Here is a 23,823-nt window from a genome sequence, read left to right on the forward strand (position 1 = left end):
TTTATGTTGAAAATCTCCCTTGTCTTACACAGCTTCAGTGTAGTGGTTCTGACTTCGGGGAATCGCACGACAGCCGAAAGCTTAACCATCCGGCCGTCGATCGTATGTTTTTTTGTTAGTTTCTTGTTGTATGTCGCAATTTTTCAACATCTCCGTTGCAAAAAATACCTTGGTACAAAATAGCGTCAATATCCTGGAAATTGGATTCCCAAAATTGTTTTTTTTTTTTTTCAATAATCCAAATAATGCTGTTTCAGCATAAAGCAGCATATTCACTGCATTCTCATTTATCATGCTTTTGGGGGATACCCTGCTCGAGGTGTCCGGTGATGAATTAACTAATGTATTGCTGTTTGCATTTGAGATGCAAATCTTGGCCAAACGTCCTCCAAATGCGGTAACACAAAACAATCAAAGGACACCTAGCAACGATTCTATAAATCATCGCCGCCCTAGCAAGAAAAATCTATCTTTGACATCGCATTTCTTGTGAAAAATCTTACCGCGTTTGGTGTTCCCGCATTTGATATTTGCATTTCAAACGCACACAGCAATAATACAATTATAATGTATATGTTACAACTTCAACTCATATAAAGTCCGAAAAAATAGACAAAATTACCAAAGAAATTGCTCAGACAGTACATAGCGGGAATTTTGTCGAAAAATATGGCTTGACTTTCAAAAAATTTCAGCATGGCAAAGTTTTCTTCAAATGAAACAGAATTTCAACCTAGTGTAAAATAATGTAACAAAATCGACCATAGTGTTTTCGCATGAATTTATTTATTGCTTAAACTATGTTTTTCCAAGAATTGATTCCGAAATATGTTCCCGGATTTACCTAAAAAATGTTACTTATGGGGATAAGGGGCATAATGGACACATTGAGCAAATACTTAGGTTAGGATCATAAAATGGCAATATTTTTCAGTTATTCTCGGCTGGTTCACACGTTCCTAATCAGTACAACAAGCTGCTTACATTCCTGGTGCGACAAATAAAACAGAATTAAAAAAAAAAACGACATTGAAAATAAGGCTGGTAAAAGGTATCAAGGCAAAATGAACACTTTCGTAGATTTTAGTGAAAACATTATTAATAATGGGTGTCTAACGTTCTAATAGGTAAAAAGAACCCCCCACTATTAAATAAGCAAGAAAAACAAGTTAGTATGCTCAAAAATTAGATTCTTACACCGCCTTGCTTATAAAGCAATTTGGAGCTGAGAAAAAAAATTAAAGTCAAAGTTCAGGAGATTATTGAAACAAACAATATTTTTTAACCGTCAAACTGTTCATATACAATACAGATATCATACAATGTATGAAATTTTAATGAAATATGCATATGTATGCTAATTATGCCCCTAATCCTCCTAAGCTTTCAAAAGTTCAGTTTTCCCTCGCAAATCCTCAAAAAACAAAAATCGATTCTGTTAAATCTTATACTGATATTTCGCTGAAAGTTCCACAAGAATAGTTTTACCAAACATATTATTACAAATTCTTCCGCTAAGTACATCAAAAGCCCTTAAGAAATAATTCTAAAATACATAGAAAATGCGTCAAAAATTCTTCTATGTTGTCTATTTCTAGAAATTTTGCTTCAAATCCCTGGATTATTCAAGAATCGAAAAGAACAGTGTTTTTGGAATGTCTCTTGCCTTCGAATCTTCAAAGGAAATTTGTTGAACAATCCCAGGAAAACTTTTGCTTCCAAAATAAATATATCGGTAAGAGAATCTGTAGGGAAACAAATTGCAAAATAACAGGGCAGTTAGAAAAGATTTATTAAGATAATAATAAAGAAATTTGTATTGATCTTCCTTAAAACATTTCTTCAGAAATAATTTTACTTATTATTTGCAGAATCCATATTCTTGGTTCGAATTTTTGTGCGATACGAATTTTAGAGGCTTTTTGGCAGAATTCCAGAAACCCAAAATACAAGGAAGGATAGAATTCAAGGACAATTTGTAAGGAAGATTCTGATGGAACTTCTTGAGAAATTTGTTTTATTTGTAAATTCATTAGACATTAACTATCCTGTAGTTTACCTCTAAAGAAAAGGTTATAAATAATCACTTAACTTTCATTGTATCGTTGGCCATCTATCGCTTTACCAGCTTCAACATTTTGTCGTTTCTCGTTCCTACGCATGACACTTTGAGGAACTTCGTACAAAAATCTTTCCATACTCATAAACGCAACATTTCAAAGAATCTATAAAAAGGTAAATTGTAAAAGTTTTGAGAAAAAAAATGCAGAATTCTTATACGTATAGTTTTTGATCTCGGAAGGCCATCAGGAATTCCTGAACGAATTTTCAAAGTAATGCAAAAGTTTTCCTCAAGATTAAAGTTCATTAAAATCGTACACTACGAATTTCACCACGTAATGTTCTTAAAAAATATCGGCAATATTTCTGCGTTAAACTTCTACTTTAATCGATAATAGACCCTTCAAAAAAGTTTGTTCAATATGTTCACCATAGTATCATGAATCTGTCGAGTTCATAAAAAATAATATCAAAGATTTTGTTTACAAATATTTTCAGTAAAAATTCCATCCAATTTAACACCAATCATTTTCTATTATAAAAGACGAAGGAAAAAGAGCATGAATTTTTGAAGTAAATCCTACATGGACCACTTACGCTTTTCCCTGAGGTAAATTGTCAACAAGTTTCATACTACGATATAATTCTTGAATTTTGATTTCTTGAACAGGAATTTAGTATTTTTTTCCTCAATTATATTTAAGCTGCAATTGAACCAAAATAGTTCTTTCAATTTTTTGTATATATTTTATGGAGTGGTTTTCGAACCAAAAAATGGAGAGTGGATACGTTTTTAAATGTTATTCATGCAAGAATTCTGAGATTATCTTTCGGAAAAATTGGAGTTATTTCCAGAGCCCGAAGAAATGCTTGATGAAACTGCAACTCTGATAAAAAATTTGTTTGTTGAATTTCCAATCGTTGAAAAAAAATTAAAGAAAAAAATCTCTGGAAAATACTTAGATGAGTCTCTGGTATTTTTTCGGAAATCTTAGGGAAGCTATAACATAATTCTCTAGGAAATCCCTGAACAAATTGCTCGGGAAATCTTTGAGTATTTTCGCGGAAGAGTGAAAGAACAGTTGAACTTATTCCGTTAGGAACTACATAGGAATGTTAGAGTTTTTTAAACATTTCTTAGTTGGGCATTTTTGAATAAGTAAACAAAATTTGTTTTGAGAGAATTAAGAAGAATTCGTGGAATGAATTTTTGTACTATTATTTGGAGAAATCCTCATTAATTCCTGAAAATTCTAAACAAATTATTAATGAACTTCTGGAGGATAATTAAAATTTACAATTAGAATTTAAACATAATAAGTACGTAGATGACCTTCCAGTAGAAATCATTAAAAGAATTTCTAATGCAAACTATGGTGGAATTCTTCAAGAAATTTTTTAAGCAATTGGATTCTTAGAGAAATTTTCTGATATCAGAAAGTCTGGGAATGATTTTTCGTGGGAATCCCAGGACGAACGCAAACTACGAAACTAATTCATGAAGAAATCCCCGAGGAAATTCTCAGAGGAATTTCTTCAAAGCACATGTTTGAAGACCTGAAAAGTTCGTGAAAGAATCACTAATGACATTCCTTGTGAGTTTTTTTTTTCAAGAATTCTTGAAGGATTTTTGACTGGATCATGAAAAGAATGAATCTTTTCCGTAGTGAAAAATGGAATTTACAAATATCATTGATGTGCCACGAAATGAAACAAGATAACATGTAAATAAAATCAGTACAAATCAGTTAAAATTATGAAATTTGTTAAAATCGTGATTATTGCTATCGACATTACTTTTGTAAAACAAGTATTTGCTAGGCCCCCTCCAGAAAAATATCCTAGCTACGCCAATGGTGATTCTCACAAAAAAAAGTTTGCTGATTCCTGTTCCATTAACTTAGGATAAAATTTATGTTAATAAAAATGGAATGGTGTTTGTATGTTACGAATTGGCTTGAGAACCGATCAATGGATTTGAATATTTATTTCACTGTTGCATTTGTTCAGGACTTCGACATGTTCGTGTAAACGAAAAGTTTAGGAACTTCCACGGAATAGCCGAAAATACGAGATAAAATTATGTTGTTGTTGTTGGCATGTTCAACAGCTTTTGATGGCAAGATGAAGTTTGCCAGAACCACTAGTATTAGAATATTAGAAATAAATGTGTTTTAAAATAGAATATATCTTACATGTCATCGCCTTGCAGCTCATTCCGTAACGATCGAAACCGTTTGGTTTCGAAAATCCACTGGTTGTATACAAAGTAACGCAGAGAGGCCTGCGCCAGGAACACCTTCCTCTGTATTTTCATTAAGCTGAAACGAAATATTCATAAATCATGACCCGAAAACCCACATCCCAACCATACTCACAAAGGCTTCTTCCCAGTCAGCAAACACAGCGCATCGATCAACAAAGCCGGCAGGATATGGGTAAACAGCACCATCACATAATACTTGAGCCGCCACGTGGTCACGCTACCCCCCGGGACCCACAGCAGCCTCGTAAAGGACAACTTGGTCATGTTCGCCTTGCCACAGTCCAGCATCTTTTTGTACTGCCACGAGTGTTCGTACTCGGCTGCGCTGTTGTACACCGGGAGGAAGTCCTCCCGCAGGGTTTGCTCTTTGGTTCCACGCTGCCAGGCGGCCAGCAGCAGTGCCTTGATGGAAATGTCCGCCGGAATTGTGTTGACGCGGTTTTCCATAGGGAGGAGGTCGGTCCGGACGATTCCGGTGCCTGCTCCGAGCAACATGCCCGAAGGCCCATTGAGGTTATCTATCCAGCCTACCAGAGGCTCGTCGATGGTGTTGACTACTACTGAAGGCCGGAAGATGACCAACGGGAGCTGGTCCTGGTAGTCTAAGCATATCTGCTCTGCAAGACCTTTGGTGAAGGTGTACGTGTTGGGGGCGGAGTTTGTGACTCTGAATTGAAATGGCGCAGAGTTAATATGGATTGACCTGGAAGGTTGCCTACAGAAGTGCATACTTATCTGTTAAAATATTAAGAACCTGATGATCGAACTGCAGGGCACATTCTAGCATCTTTTTCCAATCGGCTTTCGGTGGGTATATCTGTGAAAGACAATTATTATTTAAAAATTATAGGCTTAAAAATTATATTGTAGATATGTAAAAATCGTTTGGTCAATTTCAAAGTTTTGATTTTCTGCAATAATTTTGTTTATTTTTAAATAAATTGCCGAAGACACAGTTGAGCTATTTAAACAAGATTATCACTGAAATTAAGACAGAAATTTCCAAATTTGAAAAACAATTTTTGAATTCCATATCTGTTTCACAGAAATCCTGAAATTCTGTTTAGGATTGATAATAATATTGATAAGCATGTTTGTATCTCACAAAAAATGTTTATCATGATCTAATCACTTATCAAAGTGAATCCCGTGATCCAACGATCCTTCCCATTAACAAACATCCCTCCCAGGAACCTATGTGGAGATGCAGAGGTAAACATGGTACCGTAATTTCGGGTTAAATTGATCATTTTTCACGATTTTTCAGGTCTGCTTTCTAAAATGTTATCAAAACTATACAACTAAATGGAGGAAAACAAGTACAACGGTGAACTTCATTGGCTTATGTACTTAAATTTTCTATCAAAAGTGATGTTAGTACTAAAAATAAACTTTAAAATAAAAATATCGGGGGATTCCATTTCGGGGTGAAATTGATCACTTGTCAAAATGATTATTGTTAGTTTTGGATTCAACTCTACATACTTAATTTGGGCCTCCTGAATCCGAATATGATTGCCAAATTCTTAACAATACAATATTTATGGTAAAAATCCTTAATTAAATTTCAAGAACACCACGGAAAACGCCTAAAAGTAGGCAATTACTGAAGGATTTTCCTAACATTCAGCAGAAATTAAATTTTTCCAACAAAACGAGCAAATTGGTACGAATTTTGATGATAAAATCTGTTTTGGGGATATATTTTAAGCATCCTCACAACCCTTCAGGCTGACACTATGTCCAAATCCTTGTTTAGAACTAGAAGTTTGTGGATGTCTATCATTATCACACCAAACATAATTCTGGAATTTTACATTATTTTCGTAGAAATAGACATTCTGTGACACAAAAACCTTCACTACACACAATTCGACAATATTTAAGACAAACAACGTTCATTTACAATAGGTCGTATTGACTTTGGTGCACTATTAGTAAGATTGAAAATAGCATGACACGGTGATCAACTTCACCCTACTGATCAATTACACCTCAATTTACGGTTTCCAAATAGCAGGAGTTTCACACTAATATTCCTTTCCCCAATCCCACCTGACTGTAAGGACGTGGCCGGCGCTGTTGTTGGCCCTGTATAAATAGAGGCACTGAATTACTTATGCACACTGAAGAAAATTATGGCCAATCCTAGCCGAACTTCTAGTTGATTCTTTGGGCATCTTCATTGACTTCGGTCAATCACGGAATAGCAACCATTGATATGTGTAGTCAGTCTAAGCTAATCTAAGCTAAACTATAATTCCTATGCAATTGATTGCTAAATTTATAATTGTTTTTGGGGTCTCACATGATGTCTGAAATGCCTAGATTTAAAAAAATGTCTCAATCACTCATGCTAATAATAATAAACTTACCCTTTCTTCCATGTGTTTATGTTCCGGATTGCTGTAAGCCGTCGATACGTGAACCACCGCTTTCAACGCGGGCAACCCTTTGCAAATCTCGAAAATTTCCCTCGTCGACAGCACGTTGGTCAGTATGGCATCCTTCAGGGGATCATTAAACCGAACACTGGCAGCCAGGTGAAACACAACCGACACATTTCGCAGCTGGTCGATGTCCCGTTCGGACATTCCCAGCCGCAACTGCATGCAGTCGCCAAATATCGGCACCAGCTTGTTCAACGCATCAGGATTTTTCATTTTCAGCGTTTCGAATAGCTGCAACGAATCGAACAACACAATTAACACAGTTAATCGTTTATTCGCAAGAAGGAGTTCCACGGTGTGTCTGAAAACGGTATTAACGGAAAAAGATCACTGATTCTGCACGTACCACTCTCGAAATATACGGCATTCTAGCATCTTCTCCGTGAATTTGAAAATGTTTCATTTAGGGGAAAGGAAGTTATAGAGATTTGCAGATTAAGGTCTAAGTTAGAGGGATATTCTCGAATTTGAAATATGATAGGCAATCCTACAATAATTAGTGAAAAAATGCAATGAAATTATCAATTCAAGGGCTAGAATTTTAATTGTCATATCTGCTTAAAATTTTCTAATCAACAACTTTGAGGAACAAAATATACCAATATTTCCTCAAATAAAAAAGTTTTATTAATAATCTTTGTTTTTACAAGAGGCTACTTTAACTTCTGTCCCGACCAAAAGCATTGTTTTTGAAATTGGAACAACTTAGTAAAACTCCACTTTTAGGTAAAATCGCAAATGAAGGCGTAAGTTCCATCTTTCCTTCAAAAACCCCAATCCGTCACACTGTGCGTTGAGTAATCATAAAGCCGTTGGATTTTTAAACACATTTTGCAGGCTTTACGTGGCAATTAGAACGCCTGGACGTATTCCCTGAAAACTTTTTATCCATGATACTGGAAACTCCAGAAAGATTGCCAACAGATTGTATATATAAAGAATCTCGAACAATGTTCCTCAAAAATATTGATTAATTTTAAGCTTGATATAAGAATTAAAAGTGAAAGATAGAAAAAGTTTTAAGCGAAATATCTGATTTCATTTCAAACGCGCTGATATTTTTAAAAACTGGCATCCTCTATTGTACTGATTGAATGAAGCGTACAAGAAATAATCAAAATATGATCCTTGATATTTGAATTTGATCACAAGATTTGCTCAAAATGATACTGGTAGCACTGCACAGGTAACCAATAAGCACTGTTATAAGTAGTATATATGCCATCTACCGGTTTTTCAGTGCCTATTATCTTCATAAAACATGTTCAAATGCTTATAGGCCCTGTAACCCTCAGACACTGATATTGGCCGTACATGAGCTTTATTTTAGTGCTTGTAAGCCCTGTGCCAATAAGCCGTATACAACGGCTGTCAATGCTGTTGAACGGCCAAGTGTCATGATGTTAGTCAACCAAAACAAAACTGAATCGGTGACTACGAACCCTAAGAAAGATAATAAAGCAAAACACATTTTTCTGCCAATGTATCAGTATCTTCAATGTCGCGAAATTCAACCAAAATGAACGACGATATTTTGATATCAGCAGCACTTCTAATTAGCAACCGTCTGATGCTGGAGATTTTTAATTACACATGAAAATATATACTTAATCAATTATTTAAAACTGAAAGAGGGGTAGGAACCAACTGCAGTCCATTCGCGATTTTTTTTTAAATTTGGTTTCGCTACGCTGCTTTGTGGTAAAAAATAATTTTAGATAAATTCCATCAGGATCTCGCTGGCATTACTAACATCGGTCATGATTCAGCAGGATAAAACTGCACACTGGTCTCATTTAAATATGAAGTTAATTACACAAATATACTTGTGCAGCGATAAAGCAGATGGGAAACAAGCCGGGAATCTTCAATACAAACTTCGACAACTGCAGTGTGAGCCTAGGTCACGCAGCAAAAAAACAACATCTCCAAAGGAAGCATGAGATATATGAAAGAAAACGAAGATAAACAAAACTTTTTTTTTCTTTTTTTGAGACGTGCTATAAAATTTTGACAGCTCTCATTTCAGAGACTCGGAGCGAATGAGCCTATGAGCCTATGCATGCTATAAAACGTTTGACTTTTACTGTGCGCCCTGTTTTCAAATTGCCCGTGAGAGAGAGCGAGACAGCACCAACACACGGCGCACAGTAAAAGTCAAAAGAACAAAAGGATTTATGGCACGTACAGAGGCTCATGCATGCTATAAAACGTTTGACCTTTACTGTGCGCCCCGTTTTCAAGTTTCCCGTGAAAGAGAACGAGACAGCACCAACACACGGCGCACAGTAAAAGTCAAATGAACAAAAGAATTTATGGCACGTACAGAGGCTCATAGGCTGTTTATCAGCCAAATAATACGCCAAAAGGGGTTTTTTAACAGCCCATAATAACGATACAGTTCCTGTTAGCCCTGTTGGCAATGCCTTTTATTGGACTACACTGAAATGAATTTTATTGTAGAAACAACTGAATCCATGGTAAAATTAAGAACTGTACCAACGATTTTCAACCGACTACATTAATCTGTTAACTCTACCATAACATAGTCAACAAGAAAATATATTCTGTTTATTTAACCAGAGTTGTAGTATTTATGACTAGAAACATTCTAGATTTGACAAGTTTGGCATTGTACTTTTCACCATACTGTGTTGTACGGTGAGTGTCACGGATTGAAATACAATGCTTTGTAGTCGCGGCTACTATGGACATAGTCACATTTACTACACGACTCAGTGATTTTTATCAGATTATAGTAAACTTAACAGATTTTTGTAGTCGGTTGAAAATCGTTGGTGCGGTTCTTAATTCTACCATGGATTCGGTAGATTATACAACAAAATTTGTTTGCGTGTATAGAACCGTTTTGGTGCCAGTTTTTACTGCTTATTAGTTACTTGGGTGGTGTTTGTAGCATCAAGGTTATCGACTAAAAAACAACGGGGTAGTCTTAGTTGAGCTGTCACGCCCTATCATAGTTCTAAATAACATATCATTCTAATTTTTGAATCTTATGTTTTACAATTCTAGGATAATAAGCAGTTGAAGCTAAAATGTAATAGCCGGAATAATAAAAATTGCATAGAAATTGGACTTACTCTATGAATATTTTTCAGTGATCAATGGGTTACTATTGACGAATTCCATCCAGAATGTGTCGAAAAAAAAATAAAAATCGTGCTCGATAGTCTTCGATTTGGATTAAATTTTGCACTTGTTTTTTGTATGGTAGAATAAGTATTTTCCACAGAAAAAAATATCATTTTGACTCAAGTGTAACTTTTGAAAATAGCCTATAAAATTTTGCTTGCAACTTATTTGAAAAATTCTAACTCCGAAACTGTTGATTTTAGAGAAAAATGTTCTATGAAGAAGTTGTAGTGAACCGTTTGGACTATAAGAAAAAATGTACACTGAAAAAATATGTCATTTATTATCATAAAAAAAAAATCAAAAATAAAACTTAAATTTTAAACTAAACAAAAACCCCACTTTTAATATTTTTTAATTTTTTCCATAGAATCTTGATAGTGAACAGATGTTTGAGACAAACTTTCATGATGGAGAAATTTTTGATAAAAAAGTTTTTTCTAAGTCGATTTTCAAAATTTTGATTTTTTGTCAAAATAAATACGTTCTGATGATATAGTAAGCATCTTGAAATGATTCTAAGTCATGATGATTATATGAATAATTTCTCCATTTTCAAATTATATCGAGTCTAAAGCAAACAATATTATTTAAATATTCAAATAGGCCATTTTCATTAGTTATTCGCGATTTTCCATCAAGAAAAATAAGTAAGTAAATATGGTCTTAACTCTCAAAAACGTATTAGGCCGGAACAAATCTTAAAATTTTCTTTTGTCACCTTCCATCAAAATGTGTCGAGGGGGAGGAACAATAAATAATAAAATGGAAATTTCGAAAAATTCATTTTTTATACTTATATGCCGCAAAACCATGTTTTTGCCACATATGATCGTCAAATCAAAATGTTTCGAACAATAATTCTTGAGTTTTGGTGAGAGAAAATATTAAACTTTAAAATTGTTTTAACTATTTACAATTTTAGGAACATTGCAGTAATGTTGCATTTGGATGCAACTTTAAATTAAATTTAGATTTTAATTTGATTTAACATATATGTAACATTTTGTTTGTAAAAATATTTCACTAGATTTGAATAAAATTGAAGAAAATTTTCTCTGTGAAATATATTGTTCTTCTATGCCCTCTTGTGCCATGTTTTTTGCAAACCTAAGCGACTGTGAGATAAATATGCATAGGATGGCAGTATAATAGGTTGCAAGTAGGGACAATGGAAATTCGCAGTATTTTTTTTTAATTTCACGGCTGACGAAGGTAATTAAACTAAAATTTCACGGTTTTGTCGAGGCCCCATACTTTAGCACAACAGTACATATTCTCAGTGAAAATACATTTCAAATGTGTAAACTCAGCGGTGTGTTAATAATTGTAACAAATCAAGATAATAAGTTTATTATCAGAGTAGCAATTAAAAAATTAAATCATAACATGCAATCAGAAGAAAGTCAAGATAAACTAACAGATACGAAAATTGTTGGAGGAACCTTGACTCAAATATAAATAAACCATTTTCATAGGCAACAAACTGAAAAAAAAATTGCGTTCTTCATATGAATTAAAACGATCAAACGAATTTCGCGTCGAAGGCCAAATTTTGTGGCTTCCGCGAAATCGCGAATTTCCATTGTCCCTAGTTGTAAATGTCCTGAAAAGCAGCACTTTTTCTAAATACGGTTTTATATGTATAGAACGATTTCTCCCATAAATATAGTTTTATTCTCCAATTAAAAAAAATCATAACGTTTACACAAACACAATGAAGACACGGACAAGGACATTTCATCACGATATAATCCAGAAGGAGGATCTGCTAAGAAAACATGTACTCAAATAAATTTTAAGAGCCAATTGCTGAATTGATTTGACTAATTGATTGTTCATTGAAAGTTTATATAAATAATAATTCATGAAAATCCCTAAAATATTTTATTTTCAAAGACTACACTGTTACAGTAAAAGTGGCGTAAACTTTATTCTAAGAGAAAAAACGTTCAATGGAAAATCCCACACCTATGAGCATTAACGAAATGATTTAGGACTTATAATGCACTAACACCTGTTATCTTATGTAATATCGTAAGGACGAATTAAAGAACTAGCTAAAACCTCAAAAAACAATGAAAACCAACACTGGAAATAAGACATTTTATTTATTTCCCACTCTGACTTTTAGAAAAATTTGAAGGGATGGGGGGGGGTGACAAAAGTAAAATTTCAAATTTGTTCCGGCCTTATTATAAATGAAGAAACACGAATAACTTATGAAAATGGCCTATTTTAATATTTAAACAAATTGTTTGCATTGAACTTGATATAGTTCGAAAATGGCTACTTCTAGAGAAATTATTCATATAATCGTTATGGCTAAGAATCATTTCAGGATGCTTACTGTATGAACAAAACGTATTTATTTTGACAAAAATCAAAATTTTGAAAATCGACCAAAAGTTTCTCTTAGAAAAACTTTTTCATTAAAAATTTCTCCATCATGAAACTTTGTCCCAAACATCTGTTTACTTTCAAGATTCTATGGTGAAAATTTAGAAAATATTAAAAATGGGGTTTTTGTGTAGTTTAAAATTTAAGTTTTATTTTTGATTTTTTCATGAATCTTAATAAAATATTTTTTCAGTGTATATTTTTTTCTTATATATAGTCCTAACAGTTCACTACAACTTCTTCATAGAACATTTTTCTCTAAAATCAACAGTTTCGGAGTTAGAATTTTTAAAATAAGTCGCATGCAAAAAATTATACACCCTTTTCAGAAGGGTTCCGGGTCATTTGGCCGAATGCCATTTGGCCGAATGCCGTTTGGCCGAACGCCATTTGGCCGAAAGGGTCATTTGGCCGAACGCCATTTGGCCGAAAGGGTCATTTGGCCGAACGCCATTTGGCCGAATGCCGTTTGGCCGAAATTGAAAACAAAAGTGAACTACAGTTAACATGGCTTTATTATGAATTTCAAAGAACTTAACCCGTATAGGCCTGAGTGAAACCAAAAATAGTAAAATCCTTACCGCTCAGCGAATTCTTAATGGATTTAAATGATTTTTTGTCAGTATACTGGCCCACATATCTAGTCTCTAGAAGTGGACAGAGGAACGCGGAAATATTCATGTGGCCGGAGTTATTCCGGTGGGTCACTGGGTCAGGTCGGGTGATAAGGTTAGTGTCCATTTGTACTCCTGGAGGTAGGCAAATTTCAAGTCACAGATAATATTTCCAGAATCGGCTATAATGTGGCCACTATATCACGGGATTTTAAGAAAATGGCATCAGTGTAAACCTTTTGAGAAACGATTTAATTGGATAACTGTGAGTCCTGCATTTGAATGATCCTACAATGACCATTTTTGGGTCCCCGAAACGCCTCAAATTTACAATAAAGAGATCAATTTGTATCTTAACATCTGTGCCAAGCCTATGGGAACGCATTTTAGTGCACAATTATGCTTGATTTCTACTTTTCGAGAATTGAAACGGTTTAGTATCCATCAAATCTATAGCCAGTTCTTCCAAGGGGTAAGTCCGAGTGGCCACTTTCGGTATATTTTAAACGGCGCAAAACACTTCATTTATAATGTTGAATATCAGATCTAAATGATTTATGCAAATTAAAATTATTGTCATTGCAAATAAATGAAGGTAACTTGGCATGTCCCAAAAAATAGCCCTTTTTTACCCGACTTGACCCAGTGACCCACCGAATAACTCCGGCCACAGGAATATTTCCGACTTTCTTTGGCCACTTCTAGAAACTAGATATGTAGGCCAGTATACTGACAAAAAACCATTTGAATCCGTTAAGAATTCGCTGAGTGGTGAGGATTTTAGAGTGTTTGTTTTCACTCAGGCCTATACGGGTTAATCAGCTTATTAATAAAAATAGGAAATATAATCATTGATATACATAAGCTTTTTAGTGTTAGTTGAAAAAACAGTCAGAGCTGAAAAAAGAACATCCTAAATGTAAGCAGTTGTTCAATGCTATGTTAGTGGTAATAGCCACAAGCAGATCTTTTGGCATCGCGTTTGTAGTTAACTTTTGACAGTAACTGAAACAGTTTAAAACTTATTCGTCCTTCTGCTGGATCGACCCTCGAATCGTACTAAGTAATATATGTCATAGTGCTGACATCAACAAGTCTTGGCTTCTTCTTTTCACAACGGAGAAACAGTGTACTTCTTTGACGTAAGTGTTCATCGAGTCGTTTATTGCTATATTCAAGAAACGGTGCAGTGTTCAGTTCCCAAGTTGTAATTTTAATCTTGGAGGAGAATGACATCTCATCTACACTCTTAAAAATAATGAAAATCACTCCGGACGTAATTCACATTATGACTGAATGGCACATTATGTAAGTGATGAAATGACGTAAAAATGGATTCTGAAAGAAAAATGTAATTTTACATGATGAAGGACATGAAACGATGGTATGATTGACATTTCTCGAATCAGAAACCATCGTATTTAAAATGAGACACAAATTCACGTCATTTGGCTCATTTCTTTTATGTCCATCCAAAAGACGTAAAATCGCATGATTTTTTTTCGGAGTGTGTAAGTTGAGCTAAATAAATATGTTTTGAAAAGAACGTATTTTAAGCATTATTTAAATTAATTATGAAAAATATTTCCCTCTTGAAAGAACAGCTTATGAACAAAAGAGGGATAAATCTCTTATGGAAATTAAAACAAGTGCAATGCATATAATAATTTATTTCACCAGTACAACAACAAAGAATTGCCGATGATTTAAAGAAGGAAAAATTCCCAAATAACATATAAGGTCAATCATTGCCGATAGTAATGGAACCAGTATAACTAGACAGAAAAGCCTATATTTAAAAGAAGGAAAAAATTCTGATGAAATCATTAAAAATACTTGAGACCTTATTACACCATTGGTAATCCAGTGGCGAATCAATCATCACCTCAGAGTCTTAACGTGAAGTGTGGAGTTCACAACTTCGTCCTGAATAAAAGGGTCGATGTTATCATTCTTTTGGAGCTCTTATATAGTGACAAACATGACGTCCCGTCACATCATAAATATCAACAAATTAATTTGCTTATCAGTTATTGGGTCACACTTATGAATCCTGATGAATTTGATTTTTTTGTTCATGATTCGGCCAAACGGCATTCGGCCAAATGACCCTTTCGGCCAAATGGCATTCGGCCAAATGGCGTTCGGCCAAACGGCATTCGGCCAAACGGCGTTCGGCCAAATGGCCGGACACCTTCAGAAGTTATACTTGAGTCAAAATGATCAATACCACTCATTCTACCATACCAAAAACATGTGCAAAATTTAATCCAAATCGAAGATGGTCGAGTTCTGTGACTGACCGATTTGACATGGAATTCGTCTATTATTGAAAGGCTAACTGGTAATGCTCTTTAAATAATCGGTTACAGATTGTAAAAAAATAGACGGAAAGTTAATTCCTCTAGGGAAAAAGCACTAATTTTCAACTTATTCATACGGTTTTGGCCTACTTTGATAGAAAATCCGAAAATTGTTACAGATTTTTTGTAGGTCGAAAATTAGACATAACTTTTCAATTTTCAATGGAATTATAATTTTTCTTATCCATATCAGATTTCTACAACTCACTGGACGGCTAATTTTATGTGAAGGGTAGGATTTTATTTTTGAGGATATCGGTGGGTAGCCTCCAGCTCTTTTTGTTACCAGCTTTTATATTGATCGGACACAATATGCGACGCCTAAGTGAATCATGGAAGTGTCCAAGTATCTCAGCACCCTACACATTATTAAACAGCAACTGTAGTTTGTAATTCCCACAATTAACACTTCAAGGCACTTCATTTCAAACGTTAGAATATCCCTCTGAAATAGACCTAAATCGTCAAATCACTATAACTTTCATTTCCTTTGATGAAACATGCTCAAAATCACTGATAGGATGCTAGTACAACATATATTGCAAGAGGTTGATACAGAATTTGGTGTACATCTTTTCGTTAATTCCTGGGTTTAGACACACCGTGAGGAGTTCAACACAAACGCACTGGATTGTTGGTCAGCTCTCGCACGCGGGTTTCGGGCGTTTTGCCTTGTTTGCAACGCATCAGCACAAACACGCGGCCAACGTCCGGGCAGGATCGCAACAGCTTCTCGATCAGCACTTTGCCCATGAACCCGGTTCCACCGGTGAGGAACACTTCGGCCCCGGTGTAGAACTCCGGCACCGAACAGTAATAACCGCCCCCACCGTCCATACTACTTCCACTATTCTTATTCGCGGACATCGCAGTCTTGAACAAACGAACTCTCTTGCTCTTCTTTCAACGACCGAATCTTCCGGACTGGTTCCGGAAGTGGGCGAATATTGTCGTATTTATAGATTTCCTTTCACTGCTGCAGCATCAATCCCGCAAGCCCTCGTCAAGCATTAAGACGCCAAGAGCACGCACGACCGATGGATCATCGCGACCGGGGAGTTCTCTTTAGTGATGGAGCTGCTACTGCTGAAGCTGGGATACCGTCATTGCACTGTAGATGGATGGTTTAACTTATCAGTTTGGTGCGAAAAGCATTAAGCCTCTTACGAAAATGAGATTTCATCTCTAATTAGGTTCTACAGTTAGGTCATTCCATATCAAGTGTCCAAAGCACGTGATCGATCATCACCGATTTCAACCAAATTTTGTTCAAAGTTTTTAACGCGCCGTCCAAAAATTACGTAACGTTGGAAAAGGGAGGAGATAGGCTAAAGCGTTGTAGAGGGGGGAGGTGGATGAAAATTGAAAGTCATGAAAATTGAGAGATGTGTTTTTTTTTTTTCAGTTGAAGTGCAATGGAGTTCAGGATGTTGACATGATAATGCTGGTGAAATTGAATAGTATCTTAAGCATTCTAAAGAAATCACTGCTTCGTTGCTACAAACACCAAACATTATGAATTATGTTCATTTTGCTTGATGAAAATATATCATACGACATTGCGGTGGTATCGATACATTGATGCGATAATCTTATCGAATCAAATATCGATATATTGCAATATTAGAACTACCCTAGTAGAAACTGTGTTAAGAATTATGCCAAAAATCTTTGGAATATCATGATAATAATGTTGTCAATGAAGTTGAATAGTGGCCGTTCATTAATAAAGTAAACGTTTATTGGGTGGGACGAACAACCGGAAAAACCTGGAAACATTTGCGAATTTCCATTACTACCATGAAAATGCATTATTTTGCTTTATTTAAAAAAAAAAATGGTTTTGCACTTTTTAATTATCTCAAGCATTGGTCTTTGGATTTGAACTGGATATAATCACTGGATATAACTTATAAATCAGTAAGATAATGATAAATTGACTCTGACTCTCTAAACCCTTACGGTTATAACATACGGCAACCAAGGTTTGTAAAATCCAACAGCCGGTATAACAACAGTAATGAGTAAGGTCTTGATATGGTAGGCGAACAAAATTACTATGGGGAAATTGCGATTTTGAAATGGTAAACATTCTTAACAACCTATTTTTCGTATGGTCGATTGTTTGAAAACTGTATCCATTAAGGTCGAAACAATATCCCAGTAATATCCTTCTATGATTCATAAAACCATATTCATTACAGTTATAAGAGGAACATACACCGTAATTCATGTGCTTCTATTATAGTTTTGGTTTATGCGGGATGGCTGTTGATTTTTCTTAGCTGCCAGACTGGAATCGAAAACGAACATCAATCGTTATGGTTCTTATATGTCTACTGATATGTCTACTCATAGTGGGATCATTTTGAAGAATAATTGGACAATAATTTGTATGGTGACGATATCACCAACCATTCATATTGACCTTTTATCATAACAAATACACCATACACAGAATTCACGATAAATAGGTAACAACAAGAGTAATGGTTACAGAATGGTTCAACCCATTCTGGATGCAGTAAACTTCAATGCGGGATGTTATCCAGCATTTTACGCTTGCTATAAAACGAAAAGTGGTGATTCGATTTTGACATTTCTTGCGTTTCTACGTTTTTTATAGCAAAGTAGCATGAATTGAGTTTTGTGATTGGATTGTCAACAATTTTCACAATATTTGTGTTGAATTTTTCCATATTAAACCTGTACAATTAGTTTTTTTTTGCTATTTCAAGCACCTTATTTTTTTTTTTTGTGTTTTAGGTACCGTCGTTGGGGGTGACAATGGGTCAAAAAGGGATGTGTACGAATTATTTATTGAATAACTATCGATATTTAACTCCAATAAATTTCAAATTTGGTGTGTATGTACTTTGATGGTACATTAACAACTGTTCAAAACATTAAAGAAAAATATTTATTCACAGCGGCACCACAAGTGAATGAAAAATGACCCAATCTCACCCCATAGAGGGGGTGACATTGGGTCACTGTAATTGAAATAACTTGTTTTTGATAATATGGTTGCAAAACGATTCACAGCTGAAGAATATCGATGAAATACGATGCAAACAAGATGAAAAGATATCTGAGATGTTTCACAAGTATGATAAACCCACTTAAAAGAACGATTATACCAAAAAATTGAAGACCTATGAGAAAAAATATGTAAACACAACATTCATCGTCAAGTTTACATAAATTTTCTATTTTTTTCCTTCAAATTGTATTCAAAGTCTCATCCCCATTGCCATGAAGCCTATTCAGTTTCCCCAAATGTATACTGAAACAGTGATTATTTTAATTCTTCGCAAATAGTTAAATTTCGGAGCGACATTCCACGATCAATACATTTCAGGCAGATGTTGACGTCATAATCACGATATTTCAGTGTTCCAACTCATTTGTACTTCCAGGAGATGTTTCTATAATATGAAAACACTGATAAACAATTAAATAATAAAAAAAACAATCCATTTGATAAAATTTTACGATGTTGCTGCGCACGAAACACAGTTGCTGGATTGAGAAGTTGTCAAAATGCGTTGCATTGTTATTCAGTGTACGGAATCCTCACGTAGACTAGTTTGATATTTCAGAGATGCTGTATTTAGAAAGAATAAACACATCTTAATGAAAAAGAGAACTACCGGCACCGTAAAATGTCAAAAAAGTGGACTTGCAATTTCATTTACTGTCGTTCCTGCTTGACCCAATCTTACCCCCATTTTTGATGTTTAAGACACCGTACCGAAAAAAATAAAATTTTTGTTGAAAAATCAAATAGATTCCGGAAAATACGTGTGAAGAATGAAAAGACTTTAAACCTTCTACTAATATAACGGTAGAGGTTAAAGTACATGCGTGATATTTTGCACAGGAGAAATTTAATGTTGTAAATTTTATCTAATTTCAACATACAAGTTTATTGATATAGTAAACAAAAACTACTATTTTTAAAAATGTGTATTGTGATGAATTATGTGAAATAATATGCTCCCTAACATATGAATTATTAATTTTAGTAATGTCACCGTTATAAGCTGAAATATTTCATAAATCTTATTTTTACGTTTTGACCCAATCTCACCCCCCAGACCCATTGTCACCCCCATCGACGGTAATCAGAAGTTCAAATCTACAGCTAATGATGATAAATGTACGAAAATGGGATATTTGAATCAGAAGACTTTTAAATGCTGATTATTTTTGGAGAACCCATTTTTATTTCCAAAAACAGATTTTGCAGTTTACAAATTTTCTGGTGTTAATGCAGAGGCTATGTACAAAAGATGAAGCATAACATTAGCTCAAAAGCCAGACTGCAAAATAAACAATGATTACACACAACACCGAGCTTCGTGGAATTCACAAAGACAACAACTTTTAACTTAACAATATTACAAATCTGTGTAGATCGCTGTGCAAAGCCGATAAAATTTGATGAAAATTTTATTGTTTGTATCACCTTGAGCAGCTATGGACTTTTTTGGTAGATCCGAGATGACTATATCTACAGACTAAATTGGCCATCGCGAATTCTAAACGTCCAATGAATATGTAATAATTATTATGCTGGAGACAATGAGTGACAAGAAAATATAGCTGTCTATATCCTTTTGAACCATTCACAATGGTTGAAATGATGAACGGAGATCAACGGTTTGCCTTGGAAAAAAAATGGAAATCTTTTTTTTTTTGCTAATATTGCAACTTTTGTACAAATTTAAACTAACCCCAAATTTCTTATTATCACAGTCGAATATCGCATACAATTTCGCAGTGAAAATGTATACAAGCAAGGTCTGTCATAAAATAGGTTGTTTCAGTTTTTTTGACAGTTGGCCAGTTAGCCTACCTTGCTAAAAAGATCTTGCTGTGTGCAATTGAGTGATGGGTGCGCAACAAACCGTACTGTGGTAATCGTTGAGTCTAATCGGGGGAAATGTCGCAGTGAAATCATGCTTGAAGGGATCAATAAAATCATCACTGAAATCTAAAAATTCGTGAAAGACCGTGAGAAATCGCATGACGAACAGGCTTATGGAGACTATGCTGCCGTGAATCTCAAGTCAGTCCCATCTGTAAAAAGTTAGGATTGAGAAAATGGACTGAGAAGTTTCCAAACTCGTTTCCCATACGAATATTCAAAAAATTCCAGAAGATTGAAACATGTTTAAATCTCAATGGAATTATCACAACTTGCTTATCACACCGTTACCTTTCCGAAATTATGATTGGCTTTATTTGCGAGACTTTCAGCCCGTGGCTGGTTCGTCTCCGATTACCTTTCCGTGAAAAATATAAAGATGACCAAAAAATGGTTAATTTTGTGTTACACGTGGCAAAATTCGGAAACTGGCTCGTTAGTGCAGCTAAGAGAGCATAGGAATATATGTTGAAAACTGATGTCACCTCAAATATCTCTGCCGTTTGTCAACCGATTTAAACACTTTTAGCTCTAAAAGAAAGCTACAACATTCCCATAGAACGCTATTGAATTTCATTGCGATCGGACATTTCGTTACAGAGTTATGACTCAAACAGTATCGTGAAGTACTAGAAAAAGCATATTTTAATACTTTCAACTGTCTGCATTTTGAACCATTTCTCAGCCATTTTCGGGTAATGAAAGCTCTGGCATTTATTTATAACCCTTCAAATTTTCATTGAAATCGGATTACTAGTTTCAGAGATATCAATGGAAAAATTTCATTCGGTACTGAAAAAAAAATTCTCTAAAATATTCAACTTTTCACATTTTGCTTAATTTCTCAGCTATTTTTAATCCGAATTAAGCTCTGACATCATTCACAAGCATATTGCAATCGAATTATAAATTACAGAGATGAAAATCATTTTTTCAAAAATTTCTAAAATTTCCCTTTTTCTTATTTAAACCTGCATATAAATCTTAAAAAGTCACTGGTAAAACCATTTTAGGACATCATTTTTTCATTTTTCGATATTATTTTACAGGATTTCAACATGGGTTTATAGACCCTCTTAAACTATGATAAATAGCGTATGAAAAGTAATAAAGTTTGATATCCGCCTTTTGACGTGCAGTTTTAGTGCAGATAGAACATAGTCCCAACATTCTGAAGTTTAGTTATACTGGTACAAGGTTCCAAATGAATGATGAATAATAATTATCTCAAACCTGTATGGAAATGTAAATAGGGTCCAGTCTCACCATCGGTGGGTAAAGTCAGGTTTTATATTTCTAAACACTCTCTCCCTAATCGTGGTCTTTTTCCCAAAAAAAAAAAAACAAAATAAAAAAAATGTGTGGACTGTGGACTGGACCTCCTCCCTCTTTCCCACGTGACGACGTGGATTATGGATTATCATAGTATTCATACCGCGTGTCTTCCCCAGGTATTACTGACTTAGAATAAGTCACTTATAATTCCATCACATTCCTCCGTACAATAATCGCACCCCACACGGTAAACTCGCAAAACAATTTCTGGTTATCTCGCAAGGCCTTACGAGCGGATTGGATTGTTGTTCTTTTTTAGTTGCAAACAATTGTAATTTAAGTAACCTGACCAAGACCTTGACGCAGATCGACGGATTCCCCTTTCGTATGCACCAACCATACAACAACGATCAAGTACAACAAGCTTCGATTTGAGCACTTGCGTCGCCTTGCACACCCTGGGCTATGCCCAATGCAATGCAGAACTGCAGTCAGATGCAGTTTTTACTTTCACTTTTTTGTTCGTTGAACTTGCTCCACGGTAAGGAAATCGCAAAGGGTATAAGGTATAGGATAATCACAGAACTGCACTACGAGAACACATTCATAATAAAAATCATGTTTAAGTCACATTCGTTGCGGATTGAAATGAGTCTGCTGCTGGTGACGATGTACGACGCATATGGGTTTGCAAGGCGCTATATTGTCATTACAGCTGCGAGGTGCATTGAACTTCTGTCGCGATCGGAAATGCAACTAGATCACCGTTCACAATTGGAAAAAAAAAACTTGAGTATTTTAACCGCACTTCAAACTTTTAGTCACGAGGCCCGAAAATATGCTTTACCACACGATCCGCACAGTTTTGCGAGTACCCGAAAACTAATTCGAATATGGGCCAAGGCATGGTGAGGCTCGAGATTCGCTTGATCGGTTGTTCTAACCTGGCCGCTAATTCCCACTCTAATTGATAACTCTCTCCTTTTGCTGTAATCGATATGGGGGCTTTTTCGTAATCCATGCGGTATCGAAGAAAGAGACAACTCTGATTTGAATGATCGCATGCAAGGTGAAATAAATTAACGTCGAAGTCTCGGCACAAGGATGGTTTGCTGGACGGAAAAGATTGACGTATTTCATGACTTCAATAAATCAGAGCAGCACTGTTACAGCTCTTCAGAAGGGCAAGGTCTTCTAGTTCGGGTTTCCAGAATAGATCATTCCTTCTTTTACATCACTCGTGTGAATGTGTGCTAGACATGGCCTCAGTTTTTTTTGTTTCCTTATTTTCAACGGTTTCAGTACCTTCCATTTCCTTTTTATAAGTTTAATTACATTATATTGCCCTTTATTGCATTTTATTGCTTATTATTGCCTTTTTTTATCCTCTCACTACCTTTCGCGTTCTTTTATAGCATTTTAGTAGCTTATACTGCCTTCTATTACCTTTCGTTACATTTTGTCATTTTGTTAACTTTTATTGCCTTTTATTACCTTTTATTTCCTTTTATTGCCTTTTGTTCACGTTAATTACATTTTATTACGTTATTCTCTTTCATTGCGTTCTACTTGTATTGTATTGCTGTTAAATTTCAAATTTCTTGCCTATTACTACCATTTATTTCTTTTTTCTACCTTCTTTTGCCATTTATTAAATTTTGTTGCCTTCCAATACTGATAGTTACCTTTTATTGCGTTTTAGTTGCAATTCATTCATGTTTTTTTCACTTTTTATTTCTTTTTATTTTTTATAACTCTTTAGCTGAGTTGCACTATTGCCTAAAAGTCTTACCATTTATTACTTTTGAATACCTTCTTTTGCCTTTGTTTTGCTTTTAATTGCCATTTATTGCCCTTTTACTGTCTTTTATTGACTATTATTGCCTTTTTACCTTTTCTTGACTGTTTTTATTGTTATTACTGTTATTACCTCATTGCCTTAGTGCCTTTTATTGATTTTAACTGCAATTATTGCGTTACATTGCATCTAACTGCATTTTATTGCTTATTATTTCCTATGTTTAGTCGTTTTATAGCATTTTAGTAGCTTTTACTGCCTTTTATTGCCTGTTATTGTCTTTTATTGCTTTTTATTGGCTTTTATTGCCATTCATTGCCATCAATTTCCATTTATTTCGTTATTGTCTTCTATTACGTTTTAGTTCCATTTTTTTCCTATTTTTCCATTTTGTTGCTGATTTTTTGCAAGAGGCTTATATTGTTTTTTGTTGCCTTTTATTGCTGCCATTTTCAATTTATTTCATTTTATTACTTTTTTTCATTTTGATGCCTTTAATTATTACCTCTT

The 23,823-nt window shown here is 34.7% G+C and overlaps 1 protein-coding gene across 1 annotated transcript in view; it reads right to left on the reverse strand.

Annotated features, from left to right (window-relative positions):
• LOC5566313 (fatty acyl-CoA reductase 1) overlaps positions 1-16,554 on the reverse strand; it is a 27,871-nt gene extending 11,317 nt beyond the window's left edge. The window contains exons 1-5 of the mRNA XM_021854908.1: positions 15,935-16,554; positions 6,703-7,008; positions 5,059-5,144; positions 4,440-4,994; positions 4,257-4,382 (exon numbers count right to left, since the gene is read on the reverse strand). Of these exons, the coding sequence (XP_021710600.1) occupies positions 4,257-4,382; positions 4,440-4,994; positions 5,059-5,144; positions 6,703-7,008; positions 15,935-16,174 (1,313 nt within the window). The 5' untranslated portion in view covers positions 16,175-16,554. The remainder of the gene's footprint in view (positions 1-4,256; positions 4,383-4,439; positions 4,995-5,058; positions 5,145-6,702; positions 7,009-15,934) is intronic.
• Between the last annotated feature and the right edge of the window lie 7,269 nt (positions 16,555-23,823).

Source organism: Aedes aegypti, chromosome 3, assembly GCF_002204515.2.
Source record: "Aedes aegypti strain LVP_AGWG chromosome 3, AaegL5.0 Primary Assembly, whole genome shotgun sequence".
In the NCBI taxonomy this organism is placed as follows: domain Eukaryota; kingdom Metazoa; phylum Arthropoda; class Insecta; order Diptera; family Culicidae; genus Aedes; species Aedes aegypti.